The 18,518-nt window shown below is 44.4% G+C and overlaps 1 protein-coding gene across 1 annotated transcript in view; it reads left to right on the forward strand.

Moving 5' to 3' along the window:
- Positions 1-204: 204 nt before the first annotated feature.
- SHFL (shiftless antiviral inhibitor of ribosomal frameshifting) overlaps positions 205-18,518 on the forward strand; it is a 171,602-nt gene continuing 153,288 nt past the window's right edge. The window contains exon 1 of the mRNA XM_085600742.1: positions 205-379. Within this exon, the coding sequence (XP_085456868.1) occupies positions 350-379 (30 nt within the window). The 5' untranslated portion in view covers positions 205-349. The remainder of the gene's footprint in view (positions 380-18,518) is intronic.

The following is an 18,518-nucleotide window of genomic DNA, read 5'->3' on the forward strand; positions in this document are numbered from 1 at the left end:
TAAAGGACCTATGGACATATCAGGCGCAAAGCACCGCGCAACGTGGTACTATGAACCTTCACAAAGTCCCTGTGCGGCTCTCGGACCTGCCCGGCCAGCAGCACTGGAAGCAGAGAATTCTCTGCACTGCTCCACGCCACGGACCCAGTGAAACGAAACTGAAAGCTAAGGGCCGGTAGCGGTAGGAGGAGCCGGGGAGGGGCGACAGCCAGACTGGGTTCTGGACTTTGCTTTCCTCCGCCTTCCAACCAGGAAACTCGGTCCGTGGCCTAACGTGCGCTCCGCATCCCCGTACTCGAGTGTCCACCGCGGGCCGGCCACTCAGCGCCAGAGCGTCCATTGCCCGGCAATGCACCGAGGCGCGGAGAGCGAGTTGCAGGTAGGTTGGCTGTATAGTCGTGTAGTAAGGATTTGCGGCGTTGTCACTAGGCATCCATCATATCGTGATAGATACAGCAAGTGGGCGACAGCTGCCGGGAAATATCTGTGGAAAGTGTTGCATACTTTGATCCTGGGGTGTGGGGTACCTGTGGCCAGAGGGAGCGGATTGTTTATGGTAAAGTAGACCTTGCTTAAAAAAATATATATATATATTTTGGTGGGAGCGTTTAGAAAAAATAATGTTAATTTTGAGTCGTGTTATTTAAAAAAAAAAAATAAAGGCGTTTTTGTATTTCATTTACTGCTGTTGGAAAAAAGTAAAAGCTACACCTAATACGCTTCTCTTTAAATATTAGCTTTTAGCAGCAAATACAGAAAGAAATAGTTGAAAAAAACATTTTGGGGCTGCGTAGCCTGCTCTTAAATGGTAGTTAAAACAGTCCATTTTACTCCCAACTGTAATTTAGCTTTCGGACCTCTTTAGTGACCTCAGTTACACAACTAGAGTGTCGATATTTTTCTCTGAGCAAGGTTGCTACCTAGTTTGGGAGTAAAACTGTATTGTTTCAGACTGAAAAGTGTTTATAGTTCCCTTGTGAACTTAAAGAGCGTGCTTTAAGGGAAGCAAAATGAATGAAAAACAGTGGTTCTAGAGGGCGGTTTGCAGTACGAGGAAGCAGTTATTGGCCCAGTGGCAGCACCTCCACTAAGGCGGAGGAGCGTCCTCTCACTGCTGCAAAGGAGTGAAAGAAATAACAAATACATTGATAATAACTCGAGGTTATTATCATTGTATTTATTCCTGCTGCGCAGCTTTGCGGGTTGGGTAGGGCTGCCCTGCTCTCCGAGCAGGGGAGGAATGGTTTGCCCAGTCCAAGTGTGCAGTGACTGTTTGGCTGGCCCCCTGGGGCTGTCCAAAACAGTCATGCGCACTTCGCATGTTCTCCACACTGGCTGCATTATAGCCTGCGTGGAGAACATGTCCTGGTCTATTCCTGCGCTCGGGCCAATCCAGTGGTCGAAGTGGGGAAAAAAAAGTAGGGGAACTGTGGGCGGAGAATCAAAGGGCGGAAACAACCCGTGGATTGGGTCAGTGGGCGGAGTCAGAGGTGTGGCAGAAAGATCAAAATATCCCAATTTTTAGTATTTGTTTCCCATTACACTAACCGGTTACAGCTTATTACGTTATTTAATTTAACCAATGGATACACATGTTTATTTAAGGTATAATATGAGTTATTGACATTAAACTACATTCACAAAGTGGGATACTTTCCAATCACAGAATATCCCAAATATCCTTAAAAGTGTTATCACAAGCCATTTGTCTACCAGCCATGGAGTTTCTGTCATCAGCACTTCTCCCTTTTCCCCCAAGAGCAGTTCAAACATGAATGGCAAAATATCCTAGTTTTCAAATGTTTTGAACATAGTTATGGCTGTGCCATATTTGCCACATAATGCATCATCTGCTGCATAATCTGACGATTTTAACTAATACATTGTTTACAGATCAAAAGTTACAAAAAAATGTGACTTGTTCTGCTGTGAAGTGGAGGGCCCTTTACAAAGGTTGACCTTTCTCACTGCTGCAGTTGTATGTTCCACTGGTACTAATAAGGAAATATCTTTGCAGAGACTGTTAGCATGTGTAAAAATGCCAAAATAATAAAGAATCAGAAAATTTACAGCACCACTCATACCAGTGTAGGGTGTCAGAGCACTTTACATCACACATATTACACAGAGACAATCATTCAAATGTGTGCAAATCACTGTATAGGGAATGTTACACAAAACAAAGGACTACAAGGTGTAGGAGTCACCTGACAACCATACAAGTATGCAGCATAGTTTATTAGTGATTGGTCTGGAGAAACACAAACTCCGAATTTAAAACATAATACCATGGTTGGGGGTTCTCTTTAATAATCAGAATTGATTTCTACCCAAATAAACCCTTTTTTGCAACATTAGAATAATCAAAGACTGGGGAAAAAAACATAACGCTCTAATTTATACCTTGCCATTAGCATGCAGCTCTTACATGACAGTTAATAGCTCGTTGTTCTATGTTAGGGTTTTTAACTTATTAACTGCAAGTGACAATAGGGTCTCTCTGACAAAAGCAGGAACCCACTGACCTATTTACATTATGTGCACTTTGTGATCTGTATGGTACATGTTCATAGCAGCAGGCACATTAACCCTCTGCGCTTCCTTTCCATGAGTCAAAACGTCCACTAGACAAAACACCATTTCTCTCTACTTATCGCTGGAGTTATCATGACATTTTTATTGTTGCCGAAAATTGTTGGAGGCCAGGAATGAGTTAGCAAGTGCTTTTGAAACCATATTATACCTGCAAACACAACGCCCCCACCTGAAGTCCGAGCCAGCCATGGTCCGTGCAGTTAACAGCGGTGGGGTCGGGTAAGGGCGAATTTTGAGGGACAATGTTGAGGGAAAATTAATCATTTCTTTAATTTTCCATCTGCATCGTGCTTCAAAATCCCCCCTTACCCGGCCCCTCTGCCCCACTGTTGTTACCTGCACGGACCGCGGCAGGTCAGCGCCTGGTGCGGCCGCACTGCCATAGAGCCACCCTGTTCAAGGGTCCTGTGACCTCAGTGAAAGAGTCACTGTCACTCTATGGTGTGCTGCTTCATAGGCCTGCCTGCAATACAAGAGGTGAACCTCAGAATGAATTGTGGCGGACAGGCCTAAAAGGTTAACCCACACTTGCCACTGCTAGGGTCTACCTGCTGGTGCCAAGACATCAGGGCTTTTAAGATCTTGCGTGGCCTTCTAAGGTCTAGCATGGAAATGTGCTCCCTCAGGGGGAGTGGCCTGGTAGACTGGTCATGAAGGCTGAACCTGGTTCCCCAGTTCCAATTTCAGCAGCTCAGACCATAGTGCCACATCCTCCCCCCCCCCCTACTGAGCACCATACTGCCCCAATGAGAGAAACTTGCACTGCACTGACCCGCTATAAACCCCTGGATGTGACTCAATTCAAATTATGCACTAGACAAGAGCAATATGCTGCCTAAAAAGAAATTAACAACATCCTAGAAAAAGTAAACACTCATAGAGAATGCAAGCTTAAGTAAAGGATGTGAAATGTAAGCAGGAACAACATGATTACCTTTTTTCTTTTTACACTCATTATACATAAATTAGTGAGTGATTTTGCCTGAAGAGTTAAGGCCATTACTACAGGGCCCGGAAGGGACCCGTTTCAATGCCCACTGCTTATATCCTTACAAAATGTGAGCAGTATGGTTTAAAAAGACCGCATTCGTGAACACATGCCGCTGTACACAATTTGTTTTCCCATTCACCCATCAAGCGGGTTTTTCAGTACCTCCAGGAATAGTGAACTTTCTCACTCAGGGAAAACAATGTTGTTCAAAGAGAGACAAGAAAACAAAAGTGGCGCTGATGTGTTTAGGTGTGAATAAATCAATCTGGCCACCTTGCAACCACTTTGTCTTACTTTAGTTAGTTAGTTATTTTTCATATTTTCAACGTTTTATTCCTCTCCACCCCGAAGCTGCACTCAGAAATTGAAAAATGTCAGAAAAAGAGGTTCCAGCAAAAGTGTTTTTCTTTTTTGGATCTTTTTCACAAGGGAGCAAATAAACGAAAGGAGGAAAGAGAGGTAATACCTGTTTCTTGAAGTCCCAGTTTTCACTAATTGAGGAGGAGCAAGACAGAAAGAGAGGGAAGAGGTGGAACAAAGAGAGGTGTGGGGTGCAGTTGCCAGCGGCAGGAAAACTAAACACTGTCCTAGTCTTCTTTGGGCACAAAGGAAAAGACAGAGTCCTTTTCCTTCTCTGCCTGTTCTGCCCGTGCCCAAAAGCAGAACCTTAACTATCGGCCTTAGCATTTTCTGCTGTCTGGGACGCATGTTTAAAATAATAAAGTAGGGGAACGGACTCCATGAAATTAAAGAAGTAGGGGCACACCGTGCCCTGCCGATCCCGCCCACTTCGACCACTGGGCCAATCACAACGTTGCATTGCAGCATTCTGGTTGGTTTAGGGGAGGGAGCCTGGCTGCTTCCTGTTCCGGCCCCGGAGAAGAGACACTGAAGAAGACGTACAGAGAGCGGCAAGAAGGTAAGTTCCGGCTGCTACTTCATTGTCCCTTATTCTGAGTTTGTCAGCTTTATGATTATGGAATTTCTTACCACTGTCTCAAGTGTTATCACTTTATGTTGCTCAAAGTTTTGCATGTTTAAATAATTAGCTACTATTTTCCAAGCTGTGTTGACACTAGCCATAAATGAGATTAAAAAACACACTTGTCCTGCAAGAGTTTTTTTTTTTGTTTTGATTTTCAACTTGTCCTGCAAGAGTTGATATTTTTCAGGGGTTTTTTTTGGAAGGATATGTGAGGCAAACATTTGGATTTTCTCTTTTTTGTTTCTAGAAAAGGCAGCTGTGCATCCTTAAATCCTGTATTAGTCATACATACATAGTAAAACAAGACAATTTGTTGTAGGTAAACATAGGTATCAAAAGTCTTTTGTGTTCACAAAGTATTTCAGAACCTGTGGAAATCAGGTGATATAGAGAATCAGCCTTCGCACCACACAGCCTATAACAAAAGTGAACAAGCATTGGCAAAGCCAATAGGTCTCGCCTATGCAAGAGTTGTTGGCTTTCCCATTGTGTTTAGCCATGTTGCACACCAGCATGACTTTTTTTTCAGCATGGCTAAAAGTTAATGGCGTAGAGGATGGGGTGTGGAGTGTCATACAGTGAATAGCGGAGAGTGGAGTATTGCAGAGTTGAGTGTCATAAGTGTTGTGTATTGCAGTAGCATGGAGTGGAGTCGAATCAGTGGCGTAGTTGGGGGGTGACACTTCTTAGGGGGTGGCGATGAGCGCATGGTAAGCTTTCCCCCCCCCCCCCAAAATAAATATTCCTCCTCGTCGTCTTCTGTTGCCTCACCCCCGTGCTCTTACCTACACCGGCCGTTACTTGACAGCAAACTCAGGGTTCACCAAGGGCAGCAAAAATCTCTAGCTACGCTACTGAGTTGCATACAGTGGAGTAGTGTAGAGTGGGCTGGTGTAGAGTGCATTGGCACAGAGTGTTGCAGAGTTTAGTGGCGTAGAGTGCAGTGACTTAGAATTCAGCTGTTTACAATTGTGTTGTACATTAGAGTGTTGCATAGTAGAGAGCAGTGGTGTAGAGTGCGGTGACATAGAGTGCAAAGTAGAGTGGCGTAAAGGACTGTGGGTAGAGTGCAATGGTGCAGAGTGCAGTGGCGTACAGTGGAGTGATGTAGGGTGATGTATAATGAGGTGGTTTAGAGTGCTGTGGCATAGAATGCAATAGTCAAGAGTAGAGTGGCATAGAGTTCATTGGAGTGGCATAAAGTAGAGTGGACTGGTGTAGAATGCATTGGCATAGTATGTTGCAGATTATAGTGACGTATAGTCCCGCACTGTAAAATGCAGCGTCGTAGAATGCAGTGGAATAGATTAGAGTGCAGTGGTGTAAAATAGAGTGGCATAGAGATGAGCGTCCGAATGCAGTGGAGTAAAGTGCAGTGGAGTGATACAGAGTGCAGTGGCCTAGAGTGCATTGGCATAGAGTGCAGTAGTGCAATGTAAAGTGGTGTAGAGTTCTGTGACAGAGAGTACAGTGTTGTAGAGTGCAGTGGCATAAAGTGGTGCAGATTAGTGTGCGGTGGTGTAGAGTGCAGTGGTTTAGAGTAGAGTCGAGTGGCGAAGAGTGAAGTAAAGTGTAGTCACGTAGAATAGATTGTCTCAAAGTAGAGAGAAGTGGTGTTGAGTGGTGCAGAGTAGAGTGCAATGGCATAGAGTGTAATGGCATAAAGTAGTGTAGAGTGCAGTGGTGCAGGGTAGATTAAAGTGGCGTACAGGATTGACATAGAGTGCAGGGCTATAGAGTTAAGTGTTGCAGAGAAAAGCACATTGGCGTAGAAAGTATTGACATAGCGTGCAGTAGCATAAAGTGCAGTGTGGTGTAGAGTGGAGTTGTGCAAAGTAGATTGGAGTGGTGTAGTGTACAGTGATGTAGAACAGAGAGGCGTAGAGCGCAGTGGCATAAAATGGAGTGGTGCAGAGAAGAGTGAAGTGGCATTGAGTGTAGTAGAGCACAGTGATGTGATGTAAAGTGGAGTTGTGCAGAGTAGAGTGGAGTGGCATGGAGTGGTGCAGAGTAGAGTGGAGAATGTATGGTGTGGTAGCACACAACCATTACGGACAACATATTTTTAATTGAAATGACCATTATATTTGCACAGACATACAGTTTTACTAATAAAACTATACAGTGCGCTAATGATAATGTGTGGAAATGGCATCACCTAGTGTGTTGATTTGTTTTGATCATTTTAAAGTATTGGTTTCCAGCTCACTTTACAATTAACAAAAAATGTGCTTCATTTGTGCGTTCATAATTCTGATATGTTCTGAAATATTTGCACCGGTCACGTAAATGTGTACTAGGAAAAAACCCTATACTCCCCAGTATCCAAAATGATTGTCACTTAAATCCTCTCACTTTGAAGTCTGAGAAAGAAAAGTAAACACCAAGCTCCCTTGTAAGACAGAGCCTGACATTTGACCTCTGTCTTTTAATGCACAGCAGATGTGACAAGATAAGAATAAGCTTTGCAGGATTGTTTACTGAAAGGAGCACTCGTGGAAGAATACAAGGGGAGTTGGTGTGAACAGGCTTTGCTCCTTGGGAGGGAGGGACCAACTCACCCAGGACAGCCTAAAACAAATAAAGCCAGCAAATAGAAAGTCAGAAAATGTGAGTTACAAACCACAGTCAGTGGTAGGCAATGGGCAAAATGCATTCCCAGGGAAGCTTTCTGAATGTCTCCAAGATGTCTTTACCCTTGAAATAGACTTTGACCTAAAAATAAGCTTGTGTCATTTACTCCAACATTGAGCTCATCTGATTCACAGTGCCACAAAAGAGAACACTGGAACACACTTTGCTTTCATTACTCTTAATATAGAGTCAGCTTTTGGACTTTGTAAATGTAGCTGTAGCTTTCTCAGAGAGTATTGCAAGTAGAACTATTTTATTTTCTCAGAGTTCTCTTGAGTTTTTGATTCTACTTGACTTTCTTCCCATTCTACTAAATAGTTTTATGTATCTGTCTTTGCACCCCCTAGCTTCCAGGCAAAGGAATTCTTGGATCTGCCTTCAACAATAATTAGTTTTTTTAATAGACTACTTTTCATTGGCCGGGTTGAAAATGTCCACTTTGCATATTGCCTTTGTGGCCTTAATTGATGTTTTATCTCTGATGACCATGCCATCAGCATGCTGAAACATGGTGATTTGTAGTTTGCTTGGGAAGTGCGTAATTCCATAAAATGTATCACCCATGTCTGCTGTACATAAGTTGAAAAGAAGTAGCGCCAGCACTCAACCCTGCTTTATTCCTCAGTTGGCAGGTGTCCATAGGCTCGTACGAAAGTTGTCATCCACATTGACACTGATCCAGGTATTTCAGTGGAGTAGTGGTATATGTCTAAGGAAAGTTGGCAGTATTCCAGAACCTAAAGTTTTCTCCACAAGTGGGCACATTTGACTCTATAGAATGTGGATGAGCAATGCAGGAAGCAGTCAGGCAGTCTGATTCCCCCTGCACTCGTTTAGCTAGCATGTTTAAAGCCAAAAGATCATCAAGTCGCACAATTTTTCCCAAGCTCTCCTGATGAAGCTTAGAGTTTAGCTTATTCAACACTTCATTCTAGTTGATACAAAATGATTTTTAATCATACTTTTGCTTTGCTGTGTAATAGTGCAATCAGTCTTTAAAAATCAGGTAAAGATATGAACGTCACCAAAAGTGCGGACTTACTTTAAGTTCCAGGCTAAGTGTAAAAGCTCTGCAAAGGGCCGCAATCAGAAAGTTGGCACAGATTGAAAAGTATTATTGAGAATCAGAGGTGCAACTAGATCTTAAACTTCGGATGAGAAGAGGGGTTAGTGCTTCAAACAACGGTGGTGGGTCTACCACTTCACGCAATTGGGACAGAGGCACCCTCAGAGCCAGTATAAGAAAACAAAGCAGGAAAGCCAACTGGTGTTCTTTTAATGTTCTAAAACATGCAAACAAAATGTTTGCATGGCTGAATTTTGTTTAAAGAAAAATCTTTTGGCGTTGCTAATGCTTTCCTGTGAGACACTAAGCACTGCTAGAGCTTCAATGCTCTTGCTGGCATAAGATGTACAGAGTGAGTCCTGTGTCTGTTATCCATGTCTAACACACAGAAAAGAAAGCAATGAAGCCTTATTGAAACTGTATATTTTCTTCTAAAAGCAACATTAGCTTCACAATAAACAAATGCTTTCAGGGAACAAGAATGAGGATTGTTCACCAAGAGTTTGAAAGGTAGGGGCATTCACAGAGAGGAATAAGTAGAATACCTGTTTACAATATAAGAATATTTATGTGTTGAAATTTATATAGCAGAGACCTAGCTGAGAAGCAACAAAGAATTGTACATTAAGAAGACTGATCTCAAATTGGGAGTTAAAACTTTGAATTACCCACATTTGCACTAGCATCTCATATTTAAAGTTTAGGCAGTGAGATTAAGTGATTTTCCCAGAATCGTACAATGTATTCAAACCAAGGTCCTCAAGGGTCCAGGTGCTGTTGTTCTAAACAAATCTTTTGTGAGTGATGTCCGCAACATCCAATGCCAGCAGTGACATCACGCTCTGACAAGATGACAGCCAGACTTCTGGTGAAGAAGGGAGCAGAAGGAATGGGTGAAATGTACTGTATAGTTTGTCTTAGCATCATTGTTGTGCAGCATGTTCACACATCACTCACTTCACCATCTCCCATTTCACACTACTCCTCCTCTCTTCTCTCCCATCTGTTGCCTTCTCTTCTGATTTTTCTCCTCTTTTGTCTCCATATACTCACTCACACTTTTACTTTATTCTCTTTCACTATTCTCATCTCTCTCTCCACAGTTTTTTCTGGCAACCACTTTTCTTTCACACTCATCCTCCTTCTCACCTTCTTCTCCTCACTTCCTTTCAGAGACAGTCCATGTTGGAGACTAGCCTGGGTGAGAGACCTGTGATACCTCCACAGAATAAGTATCTCAATATCCACAGAAGATCAGCTTTTACATTGTGTGAATGAATACTGAAATAGCTCAACTTGACCTGTGAACTGGCTCACCACAGTCTATCAAGAAACATGTCTGGGCCGTCTTGTGTCTGTGTGTACAAGGAATCCCCATAGTAGTGTAAGAAATCAACTGTCTGTAAAGGAGCTCAACAGTATAGCTTGATGAGCTTATCTCCCATCTGTACACGTACTCTGCAATATCTATGCAGGAGTCAGCACTATGTATGCAGGGACTTTGTATCTATGTTGAAACTCGGGTCTAGAGGAGGATGGGTCTTAAGAAAAGAGAGAGGGACCCAAACACCAAAGGAGAAGGGTACCAGAATAGACCAAAGTCACAGAAAAAACCCCTTAGGGTACATATACATACTCAAATCCACATTCGCAGTAGGAACCTTGTATCACCAATACATAAACAATGGACATAGGACCCAAGAAATAAAGTGATCAAATGGAATCAGATTAATAATGCAAATTTATTTTATACAATGTAAGAGATCAAAAGAATCAGATAAGTTAAAAATCACAGTGCCTGTCTAGCTTCATCATCAGGCAACAATTAAAAAACATGTAAGTACAAAAGACACTAGATTAAAAAGACATTTCACAAAAATATAGATTTCATCAAATATTAGCAACAAACAAAATTGGGAGAACAAGCAGGACAATATTTCCTAGTCACAGGGAGAGCCACTAAATCTTACACAGATCAATTGTTAAATCATAAAGGGATTCTTTATCTTTTTTTTGGTTCTCAAGAACAGTTGTCCGCATGGATTTCAGTGGGCTTCCCTTATCAGTGCCTCAAAGCGTTTTGGTGGGTACTATATTTAGACCATCACCTTCTTCAGGAAATAACAATAACTCCCAGTATTTACATCAAATTCTTAGTAGTTTCCACGAAAACTAGGCTAGATCAGCCTTGGATTAGACCAGAAGGGAAAATTACTGTTTCTCCCACAGATATCTCAAATATCCTAGTCAGCACGACTCCCCGGGCACTACTCGCCTCAGGATTCCATGTTAAAAACAAAAAATCTGACTTTGCTATATGAAATGTATCCAATACCTCCAAGCTTACATAGAAGGTAAAGGAAACTTCTGGATCATCTCCTTTACTTCAGATCTAGCGCGCCTCAAATATCTTCATGAGTTAGTAAAAATAGGTATGCGATTAATAGGTCGTATCCTTCCTTTCCATCCGGCCCTCTTCTGGTATACCAAATAATGTAGGCAGATAAAATGTGACAAAAACGTTCTGGTATCTGTGTACTGCTGAAGAAAGTAACACGAGGTATATGCCTCCATCCCACAATAACCAGAGGAGGATGGGGCCTGTTTGTGACAGTCCCACTTCTTTTTGCATGTTCAGCAACTAATTTGATCAGTGCCGGAACTCATTTATGTCTTCTAGATTTCCACTCCTATCTCTAGATGAGTAATCAGGTATAGTTTTGAGATCCTCACCTTAATAAAACTGGCAAAAATGTGCTTCTTAATCCCAAACAATCTTAACCTGATTGGTACATTTTATGGCAACACTCTGATGCTTTCCACTACAGTTGGACTTCTCATCTCTATTTACCTTCTAATCCACTCTGTTGCTCACACGCTTCCTCCCCCAAAATGCACTGCAGCATATGGGTAGGAAAGAGGGGGCTTGGGCATAAAAGTAAAAGGACAAACCAGTGGTCTGAGGTGGAAAGGGATCCGTCTGTGGTGTCTTGCCGTCGGGGTGACAGACGGGTCAATGTGCAGCTTGATTAGGAACTTTTTGATCCGTCCTAGGCCTTTCAACAAATCCGGCTCAACAGTGCTTTGGTCTGGTCCGCCTGCACACTCCTCACGAATGTCACTAACCCGGGATCTTCTACAGCGTGGCTGCTTTAGCAGGGTGTCGGCCGCCTGGTTGATGACGTGGATGTCGGTGGTGATTTCATTGTCTTCCGACCGTCTTGGCATGGTCATCTTGCCTCGGAGTGGTAGGTGTGAATCACTTCCGTATGCAAAGATCTTAGTCTTGGAAGGTTTAAGTTCTGGTTTGGGTCTTAATCGGTTATACTGCTGGATCCCCGTGACGTTGACCGATGCGCTGGTGTCATTCACAGCACTTACTTCGGCCCAGCGATTCTCACTGTGCACTTGGGCTGTAGCCTCCTTCGTTTCTTGAGTGCTTAGGTGAAAGAGACTAGGTATGTCTCTCCTTCATCATTCTCCGTGGAGGAGTCTTCTGCTTGGTAGGCAGCCCGCTCATCCTTTCTTCCCCCATTAGAGGCTGAGAGGGTAACACTTGATAGTTGTCGCACAAGTTTCCGCATGGGCTTTGCTCCTCGGCCGTTCTTGCGCGGTATCTTCCTTCTACACACCAACGTGACATGGTTTGGTATATCACAATTGGTGCATATTTTCCCCTGGGCAGGGCATGCTTGGGGCGGATGTTCCTCATGCCCACAGTACCTGCACTGGCCTCTCGGGGTCTGGGATGGGGTGGTCTCTTGGCCTGCTGCCCCTGTCACGTGTCTTGACAGCATTGGCACGTTCCACTTTGATGGTCGTGCTCTTTTTGGTAGTGCGCGTCAGTGCCAGATCCATCTCGTCTGCTCGGGCTGGGATAGGTCGTGTGATCTAGCCATGACTAGTTTGTCATTTAGGGTTATGTATGGTTGCTGTAATATAAGTCCGCCCAGCACCTTGCTGCGTATCCCCTGGATGAGCTGGACTCTCTCCTCAACCAGGTGTGTGCTTGCTAGCTCCCTCAGTCTTGCATGGAAGGCATCAATGAATTTGCCTTCTCTTTGTCTGGCCTGTCGCAACTTGAACCGCTCGAAGTCCGGGTTCAGTTTGGGGTCAAAGTGCGCGTTAATAGCTGTCACTGCCGCTTTGTAATCAGTCGGTGCTATGACGTCTGGGAGATGTTTAAAAAGAAAGTATACTTCTTCCTTGGCATAATGGAGTAGGAGCGAACGCTTGACTGCCTCATCTGTCTCTCTAGTGTCTATGTAGTAATTTTCAAGGCGTCCGAGCCACATCTTCCACCTTGGGGATGCTGTGGTGGGGTCAGCTGCCTCACTAAACGGGGGCAACACTCCTGTGGGAGGATGCTGTGTGACTATTCGGACCGGGGCCAGGTTCCCCTCGGGGTTGTCCCCCATTGTGTCCTAGAGCTGTGTCTTTACACTGTATGGTGTGGGGTCCGCAGGGTCTTACTTGCGCTCCTTTGTGCCTGTCCTGCAGGATTAGCTGCTGCTGCGCTGTTAGGCTGCGCAGGCACGCCCCTTTCCCTGGACACCTTTGCCTGTCACGTGTCTGTCACGTGTCTGTGACTTTTCTTCACCCATGCGGGTGTTGCTTAATATGGCCGTGTGGGTGTTCTAGCGAGCGGTTGTGCCTTAACAGCGGGCGCTGGGATCAATTCGGGCTTGGTGTCGCACTGGCATCAAATGCTGCTGTTTCTCGGTTGTGGTGGCGTCAACAGTACTCCCACTTGTTCTCGTGGGCTTCTCAGGCAGCCAGGGTTGTTCTTGGTGCTGCAGCCCCAGTGGGGCTCCGGAGCGTGGTTCCTGCTCCGTCCTCGTCGCCAATGTAAAAGGCCTGGTAATTTGCAGGCCTTGTGTGCACTGCGCGGTAGTGACAGGCTCGCGCAATGAAAAGACACCACACTCGTGTAAGGCTGGGTGCCAACTGACCACGTGCGGTCACGCCCCCTTTTATTAATCGCGCAACGCCCACCGGGGTGAGCGCGTTGGTGCAACATATCCGGCGTGAGCCGGGTCCGTCAGACCGCTGACTCATTACATCAACCATGGCTACATTTATACAGGCAGACCACGCTGATGATGACAAATACCTGCCAGTGCTAAAGGGAAATCTAGGGTTGGTGAACGGACAGTTTAGAAGGCCACCACCAAACACCAAATCAGGCCTTTAGAGTTAAATTGTGCAAGACATTCTCTGAAATCGTTCCTTCAATTATTGTACTTAAATTTAGGTACATTTCTGCTCGCTCTGTTTTTAATGGTTTTGTTGATATATTTCAGATAATAGATGTTTATTGCATCTGCTTTGTTTCTTGCTGAGCACAGGGTGCGACCTTTTACTAACTGGTGTATTAAGTTGATTTAACTCTCAGAACTAAGTCTGCACACACCAGGCAGCAGGTATTTACAATTATTGACAACATACACTTTCTCTTCGTCTTTAGCTCCACTATTTGCTCAACGTAAAAGAGGGCTGGTGTGCCAAGCTTCGACGGGTTCTTATGAATAATATTCAAAACATTGTTGTTTCCTTATGACTACCAGATCCGGGAGCAAGTTGTACCATTTCATGGTTATTATGCTGGAGGGTTAAAATCTGCAGAACTGTTGTTGTTTCTTTTCCTCAGTCTCAGATGTAAATGTTGCCCGTCCTGCTTACACAAAGACAAACAGCAGAATAAAGCATTTCCTGCTCCGTTGTATAATGAAATATCCGAATGCCTGCTCATCAACAATAATTTAAATTCATCGAGTGAAGGGAATAGACGCGTCAGTGGGCCTATGCCACCAAGGACATTTTATCAGAACGCATGCAGAGCTGACAGACTTTGTCAATCACCTGCTGGGAGGAAATATGGGAGTTCAAAATTTCACTGGCTAGCATTTCCATACCCCACACTTAAAAATAGTATTTAGTATAATGTATTCTTAATAGCAGCAATTCTGGGATTCCGAATCTCATAGCCATTCCTCACCCTTTTTTTAGGTCGAACCTAGCGCAGCGCGCATGCGCTGCTCTCTGGGGAGGCTTCTTGTGATCACTCTAAACTTCTTCTTGTGGGTCTGACTCCTCCCACATATTAGATTGGCCTTTGCGTGTGGCTTTCTATAATGAAAGCACTCAAATGTCCAGTGGCGGGCGCATGTCCCATCTCTTTGTTTACTGGTTACTCCCACGGTGTTTTGCTGTCAGGAGCGAGCAGGGGCGCGCAGGGTGTCCGCTGTATTCCTCGCATCCCACGGCGTTTTGCCAGCGGGAGCGAGCAGTGCCTCCTTGTTTATCTTTCCATTCCTGCCTTGCGTCTTCCTTCCCCGCCTCCCTTCCCACCCTCCTCTTCGCTCCACACACCGCTGCACACGACCCCCAGCCAGGAGGCCCAAGATCCCGGCACCTCCTCTGCCAGGCTCTGCTTAGCAGCTCGATCCGCTCGGCTGACACTGCAGGAGGTGGCACCCTGGGTCGTCTCTCGATCTTCCTTCCTGCCGTTGATCACCAGCTCCCCCAGACCTCGCGGACTGCTGCTGACTGTGTATTAGTAGTCACCAAGCCCCCACAGTCACTGCTGAGGATGAGGGACTGGACCGGTCCCGTATGTCTCCTCCTTCACCTATGCTGGCCCGGTCTCCTCCGGCAGCCCTGGAGCCAGCTCCTTTGCCAGCGATGGGTCTCCTGTCGGTTCCCTGGGTCAAGGAGCCCACAGTACTCGCACTCCGCAAGCCGCTTCTGGCTGGGCCCAACCACAGAAGCTCCGTCCACTCTATGGCGATCGCGGCCTTCTGGCTGCTCTTTGGTGCTCTGATGATGCAGCCGCGCACGGGCTCTCAATGCCCGATACGCTCCTCTACTTGCTCCTGGGGATCTCACCGGGTCGGCATCCGTTGTAGGGCAAGTTACTGCTGACAGGTTGTGGGACTCAACTTACTGGAAGGCATAATAAATGGTCTTCTAGCGAGTGCACCCTATACCATTTCAAACGTCTCTTTCTGACTCTCCCTTGTCTCTCTGCACTTTGTTTAATTTCATCACCTCTGCCCTACCCGTTCGTTTCTTTCGGACTCATTCTCTTATATATTTGTTGTCCCGTCTCTCCTATTCCGTCCTCTTTTTATCTCCTTTCTTCCGTGCCTGCCCGTTTCCCCATTACTTTACTTTATCTCAATCAATGGCTTTCCTCTTTCTTTCCCTCCCCAACAGTCTCTCCATCCTTAAATATTTATCCCCCTACTCGCTTCTTCTCGCTATCTGCTTTTTCTTTGTCTCACTCTCTCTCATCCCTTTGCTTCTCCCTCCCTTCCCCCAGCTCATCTGCTGCCCCCCTTCCTTCCCCATCACTTTCCTGGTTTCCGTTTTCATATCCCTTTATGTTAAATTGCATCTGTTACCAAACTTCCAAACACCTTCGGCAAAACACTTATAAGGTCCCAGAGGCGAGACCTATTGGCAATGCCAATGCTTTTTTCTCTATTTATGAACACATCAGCGTGCTCTCTGACCTCTGAATGATAATGGTGGATTGAAGCTGCTGTGGGAAATGGTATCCATTATTGGATTGGAACATATTATGGTAAAACCGCTTACAGTTTAACTGGTCCAAGCGTGTAAACATTGTAATAATTTATAAATGTATCTAAAGAATCTCAAATATTTCGTTTTAATAATTGCTAGGCCCATCGCACAGGGGAGAAACATTCAATAGCCCCGGCCCTGTTAAATGAATGCCCTTGCTAAGCACCAGAAACCACCGGCACAAATTAAGCACTGGTATATGCGCTTCATTTAAGCCTTTGAAACGTGTGTATGTGTTAGATCTAGAGCTCCCCCCCCCCTTTCTTCTCCCGTCGGCTCGAGGCTGTCCCAGCACCACCTGCCACTTACAGAGATGGTAAAGAGGAGCAAGAGGTAGACCCCTCAAGTGCCAAGTTGTCTCAGGCATACCTTGCTGCTGCAGCAGAAAGCTTTGGTGGGTGCAGTGCCAGGTGGTGTCCATGCACAGTGCCAAGATGATCCACTTCTTCAGCCTTTCTACTACGTGTTTGCCCACCAAACACACAGGATGACAGGCATACAAGAGAATTCTATGAGTTGGACTGTGAGAGGTTAGCATCCAGCAACCTTCCCTAAGGCATAGGGGTGATGAGCATGTCCTACCCTAGCTAAACTAAGGCACAAAACAAACTTTACACAGATGAGCATAGTGACGGGCTGCTCTGCCCCACTGCCTGGGTTTGGACTGTTTGAGTAACTGTGTGACATGACCTTATTTTCAGACCATGACCCTGAAGTTAATACTGCCTGACAGACCAAGCTCAATATCAATGCTTGTACCTTTCATGGCCTTCCTTCTGGGATAGGACAGGCAGCCAAGTAAATCTTGTTCAGAGGATCTGGACTGCTGCCTGTGGGACCTTCTTTTAAAAGGCCCTGCCTCAATTAAGCAGGATGACTGGAATAATATAAATCTGTGGCCGCTGCATTTTTTGCATCATTATGGATTCACTTTTGCCACCCATTCCATCATCCTTGACATAATTGTTGATATTTTAGCAAATAAAATGTGTTTTTCAGCTAGCACAGATCAGAAGTTACTGAAAATACAGTAACGTGTTGCTGCACAATGGAAGGCCTTATGCAAAACTTGCCACCTTTAGTTGATTATTGTTGTATTTGGGTGTTAAATTGGTACTAGTGAAGTGAAACTTTAGCCCAGCTGTATGAAAATGACCAAGTAATGAAGTAATACTGTCACGAAATCTGCAGCATTACACTGCATAATTTCCCTATTGCTACATAATTTAGTCAATCCTGCTGCATAATTTGGTCATCCCCTGTGCATATTTCCAGTGGCCCGGGTAATAAGGGCAAATGCCACCCTCAAGAAACCTCTGCAACAAATGAACTACTGAAGGGTGTGGAATTTAATAAAATATCAACCTATCCATGGGGCCGGTAGCTTCATAAATCTTACTTGTCCTGTAGCAAAACCCCCTTGTCCTTTTGGGGCCATGTAGTGCGGTGACAAATTATGACAGCAAACTCATTTTATAAGAGCTCTGATATAGCCTCTCTGATTAGGCCAGGGCTCATACCATAGTAGTGTTTCAATACTTGTAATCCCCTTATGTTACAACATATACGCAGGTCCACATACTGAGGCTAAAGGTAGTGGTAAGCAATAGTTCCAGGGCGTGAATGCCCTTTTGAGTCTGTGCAAACCTACTAACTTGCATGTTTTAAGGGTTTTCAACAACTCTTCTCTAATCTTTTCCCATACTGGGAAATGTTGGAAATTAATGCCTGACAATGGCAGACGTAAACCTTCTTCCAGAGTTGGGGAAAAAAGTGGCTGGAGGAAAAGTGAGCTTGCAAACACTCCGATTTTTTGCATGAGCAAATCTACACATGCATATTTGCTCATGCTAAAATGCAGTTCACAAATATTTTCTAAGAGTACTATTTCTTGTCCTACTTGTGTAAATTCTTGGGAATTCACGAAAGCCATATAGCTGCACTTAATGCAAGGACATAAACCATGGGTGCACTTTTGAGACTTTCTTTAAAAATTGGGCCCCTAATTTGGTCTGGTGTTGACCATGATGTTTTGCGTTTATTAAAATTCTGTCTCTCACTTTGTATAGGGTGGCTTCACTGTGAGTGACAGCATTCTGCTCTTTCACAAGGAGTATATCGGCACACAAAGTAGTTTTGTTCAGTGCCAGTAACTACTGTGGCAGTGTGTGCTTTTTGAGACAATAACAATTTTTGCTTTTGCCAATGTTTGTTATAATGGCGAGGGTCCTGCAGCTCCCACACCAATAAGGTTTTACAAAACCCATACCAAAACAATTCACACATTGACAGCAATAAAAAGATGACCACCAATTTCAGACTTGCCGGCTTTGCCAATGCTTGTTTATTTTTGTTTCCCATAATCTTATTGAAACTGGTTACACTGATTTTCCATTATGAATATTTTTGGGAAATACTGCCATGCATCAACACGTTATTAAATGATCCTGCAAAGAAATGGTACCTGAAATTTTACAGTAGTTTAGCTAAATGTTTTTATTTCCTGCTTTCATTTTTTTATAAACATTTTATTTTGAAGGTAAAGAATCATCAATATTGCTTTCAAGTTTCTGCACATATTTGCATCAAATGGGAGAGCATTCTAGGAGCAATATACATAGCCTCATATTGCTAAACTTTGAAAATGTTGTACACAT

This window comes from Triturus cristatus, chromosome 4_2 (assembly GCF_964204655.1).
Source record: "Triturus cristatus chromosome 4_2, aTriCri1.1, whole genome shotgun sequence".
Lineage (NCBI taxonomy): Eukaryota > Metazoa > Chordata > Amphibia > Caudata > Salamandridae > Triturus > Triturus cristatus.